The sequence below is a fragment of the Peromyscus leucopus genome, chromosome 7 (genome assembly GCF_004664715.2).
Source record: "Peromyscus leucopus breed LL Stock chromosome 7, UCI_PerLeu_2.1, whole genome shotgun sequence".
Classification (NCBI taxonomy): domain Eukaryota; kingdom Metazoa; phylum Chordata; class Mammalia; order Rodentia; family Cricetidae; genus Peromyscus; species Peromyscus leucopus.
The window spans coordinates 112,351,340-112,360,568 of NC_051069.1; the positions used below are offsets into that span (position 1 = coordinate 112,351,340).

General features: G+C 47.2%; 1 protein-coding gene across 1 annotated transcript in view; it reads right to left on the reverse strand.

Annotated features, from left to right (window-relative positions):
* Slc6a20 (solute carrier family 6 member 20) overlaps positions 1-8,628 on the reverse strand; it is a 28,567-nt gene extending 19,939 nt beyond the window's left edge. The window contains 2 exon segments of the mRNA XM_028890453.2: positions 2,064-2,204; positions 8,207-8,628. Of these exon segments, the coding sequence (XP_028746286.1) occupies positions 2,064-2,204; positions 8,207-8,450 (385 nt within the window). The 5' untranslated portion in view covers positions 8,451-8,628.
* Positions 8,629-9,229: the final 601 nt, after the last annotated feature.

The following is a 9,229-nucleotide window of genomic DNA, read 5'->3' on the forward strand; positions in this document are numbered from 1 at the left end:
CAATAATAGTGTTAGTTTAAATAGAATTTTGATGATTAAGGGTTTTTAAGCAAATATAGTAAGGGATTATGATAGAGGTTAGTTGAGTGGGAAAATTAATATAGGCAAAGGCAGGATATAGTGTTGCTCTTGCCCATGATAAAGCAGGGGCTGCAGAGGATAGAAAAATAAGAACAAGGAAGTGTTATGCAGCTAGGACTTATGAGTTTCTCTTGAGGAGTCATGTACACTGTGGCTTATATTCATGATTAAGGAAAACAATTAAGTTCTAGAAGCTAGGCTAGCTCAAGTTCTTTTAATCTTAATGTTGGGAGATGTGTTCTTGGGTTCATAGCTAAAACAAAGCTTTAAATAATGACTTAAGGTTAGGTTAAGGCATTTCTATTAATGGTTTGGGGAACAATTTAAAGTTTAGGAAGACACAGTTTTGATAGTTGAGGAAGGGACACATTGAGGTCAGGGAACAAAAGCAATGGTAGCCTGGCTGTTGCTGGCTGACATACCTTTCTTGCTAGGATGGGTTGGTGATCAAAGGTGGTGATTAATTCCTTGTATCCATTTCTTCTGTCAGCTTCCTGATATAAAAAACTGTTGATGGATGGGTATGTACCATGAGGATTTAAAGTAGAGCTGACTGATTGTTTTTCAGATGTAAAAGTTTATATTTGAGATCCTTTTAAGATTTTTTTTATAAGATTACTTTTTAAGATAAATTATAAAGTGATCGATTCTTTCTTTGTAACCACAAAAATACAGCCTGCCAGTAAAAGAACTGGCTGAGAAAAATACCTTGCTTTCTTACACTCTGTTAATCTGTAGCAAGTTGCTTGGACATGAATGTATGTGGCTTCTTGGGGATAATTTGTTTTTTACCTGTAACATGTAAAATGTTTAATCATGTAAGGGATACAGAAAATATATTATTTTTTACTTGTATTCATTCACTTAAAAATAGAATGTAACAACATTGTAATTTTTATATTGCTTGAAAGAATCTGCTGGGGTATATAAGCTGTAAGGGGAAAAATAAGGACATAGAAGGGATACAGCCGGGTAGAGGTAAGAAAAGAAATAAGGGAAAGAGAGATGGTAGAGAGACCCTAAAGGTAGGGGTGTGTGTGTGTGTGTGTGTGTGTGTGTGTGTGTGTGTGTGTGTGTGTGTGTTTCACTGGCCCCAGAGAATTAAGTCTTTCTCCCTCAGACAGAAAAGTCAAATTGAGTGAATAGTCCACCAACTCTGTGGCTCCCCTTCAATTCCTGAGCTGCTGAAGACTGGTCCCCACAGCAGCACTCAGGACTGTTTTTAAGTTGCTGACCTTGGTCTTGGTGGGAGTACATCAGCATCACCACCAGCAGCACAGGGAAATGGGCCAGTAAGTGGGTGTCAGCGCTCCTTAGGGACTCAGCTGCTTTTCTTCCTAAACAGAGCTGACCCTTCCTTACTCCTGAACAATTGCTCCCCTTTATGGGTTGGGAAAGTACCCAGAATAATTGTGGCCATTGATGGCCCTGGATCCTGGGCTTTTACAGAGGAGGTGAACCATGTCTTGGAGATAGCAGAGGATAGCAAGTGAAGGTCACTTTGAAAAGCTATGGTGGGAAGTGAAGCCACCTACTATGCGCAGATGCCTTGGCTTCTGCATACAGGTATCACTGTGGTGTCCCAAAGCCCCTAAGTGGCGTGGTGAGGATGAAATGAGCTCACACAGTCATAGGCCATGCTCAGCATCAGGCATATAGTAAGCAGGAGGCAGTTGTGTACATCCCTAGATGGTAGGTGGTTGGGACTGAATGAATGCTGTTGTGCCAGGCAGCTGTGTCCAGTCATTCACAGAATCTCAAGCTGAGGTCCAGAGTGGAGATGCCCTGAGGTGGAGTTTCCTTGGGGGGCTGCATGTGGGGGTCAGAATTCAGGGCCCTCTCTGCCCAAGTTCCATGGTAGCCCTCCCTAGGATGTCAGTTAATCCAGTCACAGGCCTTGCTTATGGACAGCAACCCTCACCCCTGTGATGCCCAGAAACGCGTGAGTCTCTGTCAGAGGAACTGAAAAGGATCCCACATACCAACACCACTGAGGTAGGGGCTGATGGTCCTCCAGGCACCGATGCTGCCCTGACGCATGTGTTGTCCCACAGCCAGCTCCAGGTACAAGAGTGGCATCCCCTCTACAACGAGCATGATGACATAGGGGACCAGGAAACTCCCTGTGGGATGCCAGAGCAGAACATCAGGTCAGTGTGCAGAGATGGGATTTACCTTGCCCTACCTCTGTGCAACTAAGCTTTTATCACCTTACCTTTCCCCATCCAGTCCTTTTCCCCATCCATCTCCTATCAGACCTTTCCACTCAAAATGGAAAGGTCTTTTCTGCCTTTGTTCCTTCTACCTTCCATGTCCATCCTTCTGTCACCCCTCTCACCATCTATCTTCTATTCATCCTATCAATCCAACCTTTCATTCATCAGCTCACCCATCCATGTCTCTCCACCCATTCATTTATCTGTTTACCTATCCGTGGATGACACACAGCCATGTCAATTGTGTAAATCTTTGAATACTTCCATCCTGGGAGGCAAACTGCCACTGGCTCCAGCTCCTTGGGCATCATTCTCCATGGCTCCATTGGCTCAGCTTCTACCAGCAAAGCTTCTACCCTCTTTTTTAAAAAATTGTGTTGGGGAGGTTGGGAGGTTAAAGGACAACTTTGGGAAGTTGACTTTCTCCTACCTTTATGTAGGTTCTGGAGATTGAACTCAGGTTCACCTGGCTTGTGTGCTAAGTAAGCACCTTCATCCACTGGGTCATCTTACTAACCCCTATCTTCTCATTCAGCACTTAAGGACTGGTGAAATACTAAGTTTCTAAATACTTCACTCTTGAGTGTTTCTGTTGTTTCCTACAGCTCTGATGGGATCTATGTGATATGGTTGTCTGATACAGACCTTTTCTAAGCTCTTGTCACACCTGGTCTGTGGGTGAAGTGTAAAAATCAGCAAACGTGCTTCCTGCCCTGAAGGGTTCACCTAGGTAGAGAATTTCAGATGCTTTAGAGTTGCCTGGGCTATAGAATGTTCCTTCAGGCCTGATATTTTTCAGAGTGCTTAGTGGCTTAGTTGGATTCCTCCAGTACACAGAGCTTCATACCACATCCTCCTTTTAAAGAGTTCTCTATGTATCTGTTTTAAATATGCACCTTCAGTCTAAAATTTCATTTTGGTAACGGTAACTTTAAAAAGACCTTCAAATCCACAAATTCCTAAGGAGTGGTCTGTGAATGGAGTTGTAAACATCTTCCCACTACCAGACAAATTACAAGGCTGCCTATCAAGTCTGCTGCATGGAGAAATGACCCAAGACTACTTTGGAATATTCTCTTTTCCATCCTAGCTCATGGCTTCTTGGCTTGGACCTGAGAAACTCCAATGGAAGCAGGGCATACAAAAGCAAAAGTGTGACAACAGTGGCAGGGATTAAGGGTGGCTTGTAGAGGGAACTGGCTCCTTGGCATTAAGGAAAACAGAAGCATAGGCATACACAAATCCTAATAGTCATGAAATGCCTCCATGGAACACAGGGTTTGCCTGTGTAACTGGAGTGTTGATGGTCATCTATGGAATTACAGACCAAGAACAAAACTTCCATGAAGAAGACCCAACTGCAAAGAAAGGGGAAGTAACAGCTTTAATCCTTCAGATTGGGTGGGACCCTAAGACCAGTAGTCTTGACTTGGGTGTTTTATAGGGGCCCTGGGTCCTCCACTCCCCCCCCCCTGTTCTGTTTAGATACCCACCCTCATACCTTCCTGCCACTCCTCCCCACAATGATTTCTGGGAACAAGAAGCTGGCATCTTAGGAAGTCTACCTATGTTCCTCCAACTCTCCCTTCAGTACTCCCCCAATCCCACTTAGAAGGTGTAGATGAACAGTCTTGTTAAATAAGAAACACAGAGCCAATGCAGAGATGAAAGCCCAAGAGGTCAGAGCTAAGAGCTAAAAACCTTACCCTTCACTGCTGCTGCTGTCCTCTTCAGCAAGAGAGCTACTTCCTGTATGTCTTTTAATAGACTTTTTATTCTGCCTTCTCAATTGTTGTAAACCCAACCACATGACATCCTTGTCACTGCCTGTCTGTACAGACCTCTAGGTCTTCTATGGTTGGTATTGAGATTAAAGGCATGTGTCTCCATGCTGGCTGTATCCTTGAACACACAGAGATCTGCCTGGCTCTGCCTCCCAAGTGCTGGGATCAAAGGCGTGCACCACCACCACCACCACCACCACCACCACCACCACCACCACCACCACCCAGCTTCTGCTATGGCTTACTATTAGCTCTGACCCCCAGGCAACTTTATTTATTAACATACAAATAAAAATCACATTTCAGTACAATTAAAATATCACCATAAGAGGGCAACACCAACTGCTGTTAGAGGAAGGGGCTATGACAACTCTAGCTGCTTCTTGTGGAGCGGGTCAGAATCTGGGCTTGTGCTAGTTTGAGAGAGGGGGACTCTCACAGGAACGCTCTTGGAGCCTGTCCAGTGGGCTGCAGTTCCACATCTTCAAGAATAGCCCAAGGTCCTCCACTAGGTTCTTTAAGAACACAAGTTGCACCTTTCGAGAGACCGTATTTTCAAAGACCTTATATTCCCTTTGTGATGGCTAAGTTTGATTGTTGAATTGATTACATATAGAATCAACTAAGGCCCAAAGAACTGGGCACAGCTGTGGGGAATTTTTCTTGATTGGATCATTTGAGGTGGAAACACCCACCCTAAGTCAAGGCCATACCTTTGGCAGCTTAAATAAAAGGATATGGAAGGAGGAAGCTTTTTTGCCTGGCTGCCCTCATTCTTAATGGAAGTTCTGATGATGAGGCATTCCTTTGCTGGCATTAGAGCCTACTTCTTTTAACAGACTGAAACAACCAGCCTTGTGGACTGAACAACTGCAGGATTTTGGGTTTATTGTTGTTGCTGGGAGATAACCATTTCTAGACTATCTGATCACAGAATATAAGCTGCTAGCTCTCTCCCCGTATTCCCTGTCTTCCTCACAGTCTCTCTCCCTCCCTCTCCCTCCCTCTCTCCCTCCCTCCCTCTCAATTTCATATATATATTCATATTATCATTTCTGTTTCTTTAGAGGACTCTGACTAATAGACCCTTACAGCTCAGGGACTCAGAGCCCTGAGAGAAAATCTCTTTAGATGCACCACAGAATAACAGGCAAAAAACAAAAGCTCTGATTAGACATACATTTTTCTTAAGCCAGTCCTTGTAATTGCCATGGAGTGCAGACTAATGACCTCATTTCTTTAAGCCAAAATTCTAAATTCTTTTTTTAATTTTAATTTTTTTTTTTTAGTAAAACCGAAATTTATTATAAGCCACAGTCGTCCTATGGACCTCCATGCTATATATATATAGCCTCCATGGTGTGCACAGGTGTGAGCTGGCCCTTAAAAGACAGGCCCCATGTTTCCCTCCCCCTGTTACATGTGTCCTTCTGCAGGCCTGATCACATCTCTCCCTTTCTCCTTGTCTTAATAAAACTCTTGTTAGTGGATTCTATTGTGTTTCGTGACTTTTCCTCGGAGGGTAAGAGCACCGCTAAAAAAACATCACACACACCCCCCCTTTCTCTCTCTTCTCTTTCTTCCTTTTTTCTATCGTTCCCTTCATCTCTCCATTATAATAAACTCCACGTGGACTGAGCCCCTGGGTGTGAATGACTTCCCATGCTCTGCCGCCCCCCTGCATCTGCCCAGCATGTTTCCCTGTGTGCAGGGGATACCCTCAGCAACTCCCCCTCCGTGTGCATATATCATAACAGTTTCGACCCTGGGAATGGAAACCTGGGCCTCATGACTGTTTAAGATGTCAGCAGCCCTACCCACAGCCCTCAGCTAAGTGCTCTTACCACTTTCTTCCTCATTCACCCACCCAACAGCTTGGAGATGTCCATAGCCCAGTGTCTTTTGTAAGGCCAGCAGAGAGCTTTACTCTTCACCAGGGACATGGGGGAGCCTGGGCTAAGGAAGGGGCATGTGTTTGGAGGGGGTCATTGAACAATATGTGAGTTCTGGGCAAACAGCTAAAGTCCCTTAGGGCGCCAGCGCCCAACAAGGATTTCCTACACAGCTACAGAACCTGCTCTGCTAGCTCACTCACCAGCTCCATTTGAATTCCAGATACTTCCCACCTCAAACTCAAAAGCAAGCTTGGTATCACTTTCTTTCCTCTACACTGGAAAACTTCAGGACTACTTCAGGTTTTGCCTATGTGCTAGAACAGCTCAAGAAAAAGCTGAGCAAATCTTCCCTACCCAAGACAGCCTACCTCCAGGTGCATACACTTGGCTATTCATAGCTCAAGAGCCGGGCATGGGGTAAGGAAGCAATCAAGAAGAGGAGGGAGGAAATCTACCCCTCCCACCCTTCCTCCTCTGGAAGATATTTGGTTCCTTGGAGTCCAGTGTCTCTTGACTTAGGAGTTGTGGCTTAACTCTCTACCCTAACTATCATGGATAGCCAGATGAGATCCACCACCTTGCACCACCAGAAGCCCTACTTCCCTTACTCTTGGTGGAGGTGGGAGCTGTCTAGGTTTCTCACCATGCTAGTTGGGGAGGGTTCCTTCACTTGAGGGGCCCTCAGAGTGCCAGGACAGTCAATAAACACTTTCATGTCCTTCTCCACAATTTTGAGTCAGGTATATGGCCCCATGTAGAGGTATTCTCAAGTCATGGATGAGAGATGCCAATAAATGTAATAAGGGTGCTGGCAGTCATCTAGGGTATCATGGAGCTTGGTTCCCAGGAAGAGAAAACCAAGCTGCAGGGAAAGGAAAAGCAATCGCTTTATCCCTTTGGGATGAGAGTGGCCCTAAGGCTGTCAGTCTCCACTCACTTGGGTATTTGATAGAGTACCTGGGATCCTCCCTTTTCCCCTATTCTGACTGTTTAGATGCTCCTCCCTCCACCCAACCTCCCTGCCATTTTTCCTCACAATGTCTTCCAGGAACAGGAAACAGTCATCTCAGAGCCGGCTTTGCAGAGGAACCCTAGCACAGTCTTAAACTGTCATAAGACATTCTGCTCTTAAAGCACTGCTCAGTCTATTGTGGGCCTTGGGTGGTAACCAGTGTCCTTTCCTAAACCAAGATGTGGAATTCAGGTGGCCCAAAGGTCCCAGAAGTGGAACAGCTGGCACAGAGGTCATGCAGAGCCCTGTAGCCACATGAGGAAGAGAACAGTGAAAGCCTTAGAGGGGACAGCACATACCTCATGTAAGGACTATGTCCTTATTACATCATCAGCCTGCTATGGCGTCCCAGCCTAAAAAGAGGGTGTGCCCTTCCACTGCTCGCTCTCTCCTCTGTCTTCCTCACGGTCTCTCTCCTCCTCCCTCTCCCTCCCCCCTCCCTCCCTCCCTCTCCTCCCCTCCCCCCCTCTCCTCCTCCTCCCCTCTCTCTCTCCTCCTCCCCCCTCTCCCCTCCCTCCCCCCTCTCCTCCTTCTCCCCCTCCCTCCCTCCCTCCCCCCTCTCCTCCTCCTCCCCTCTCTCTCCTCCTCCTCCCCCCTCTCTCTCCTCCTCCCCCCTCTCTCTCCCCTCCTCCCCCTCTCTCTCCTCTTCCCCTCTCTCTCCTCCTCCCCTCTCTCTCTCCTCCTCCTCCCCTCCCTCTCTCCTCCTCCCCCTCTCCCCCTCTCCTCTTCCTCCCCTCTCTCCTCCCCCTCCCCCCTCTCCCCCTCTCTCTCTCCTCCTCCCCTCTCTCTCTCCTCCTCCCCCTCTCTCTCCCCTCCTCCCCCTCTCTCTCTCCTCCTCTCCCTCTCTCCTCCTCCTCTCCCCCCCTCTGTCTCTCCTCCTCCTCCCCCCCTCCCCCTCTCTCCTCCCCCTCCCCCTCTCTCCTCCCCCTCCCCCCTCTCCCCCTCTCCTCCCCCTCTTCCTCCCCTCTTTCTCTAAAAACCTAGAGAAGAAACAGAAAACCTTTGAAACTTCGGGTTAGGCAAAGATGTTTTAGATAGCACAGCAAAAGTGCTGTATGTGGAAGCAAAGCCCAAACCTTCCTTCTTGGCTGGACTGTGGGTCAGCTCTTTGGAGGTGACATCTAGTAGTCCTATAATTTGCGCATATTCCAGGAAGGTGAAAATTTTAGGTGTGAAGCACTCAGTGATGGAGACAGGCTGCACCGCACACGCACTCACCTCCACCGTACATCTGGCACAAGTAGGGGAAGCGCCAGACATTGCCTAGGCCCACAGCATAGGAGACACAAACTAGTAAGAACTGCAGGGGGGTGTCCCACTTTGGCCGCACTTTCTCCACAACTCCAGGCTGGGCATACTCTGTTGACCCCAGTCTTCCTGGGTGCTGGCACACAGAGCCTCCGCAGGGCTGCAGCTCCTCATCCTCTGTCAGGGAGACCACGTGTGCTGAAGGTGATTCCATCTTCTGAGACAGCTCTCAGCGTAGAATGGGCAACTCCTGTGCTTTCTTCTGGATTCCAGGCCCCTATGTTTTCTGTTGTCTGTCTCCAGGACCCTGGAATCAGCTTTATGCCCTATCAGTCCCTGATGTGGGTCTTCCCTGCTTGACTGGTGCCGCCCTCTGCCTCAACCTCACAGGTGGCCAGTGCATGCCCTCCCACTGACCTTTGGCCACATACTTTTCTCTGTCTCATGTCTCTCAAACTCCAGGATTTCTGGGCTCCTCAGACTGCTATTAAGGGTGTCTGCAAAAAAATTTCACAAAGATATGATTGCATCTGCTGGAGGCTGATGGTGAATGGGAAAGTGTTTAGCTATAAACTGTAGAAAAATTCTGATCAATGTGCGTGTCAATTTCCATAGTATAAACACTCCCACTAGGGCACATTCTGAGCTACCAATACAACAGGACACCCTTATGTTGGGTTCCCACCTTGTACATACAATGACACGGGTAGCCTTAAGAGCATAAGTGACAGTAAGGGACAGCAAGTAATCAGAAATGGTGAGTTTTGAGTATTGTGTCTGATTTATAATTTACACATCACTCAGACCTCAGTAATAACTGTATTTAAGGATTGCCTCACCAAAGGGGATGAAGCTCAGTTCTCTGGGGTGTCCAGATTCCCAGTGCAAGTGATTCAGTCCAGCTTAACCCCACCTGAGTATTCCCAGAAAGCCGTTCTGGCTAATGGATGACTGCCTGTGGGTGGGAACTTCACTGTGCCTACCAGAAACAGA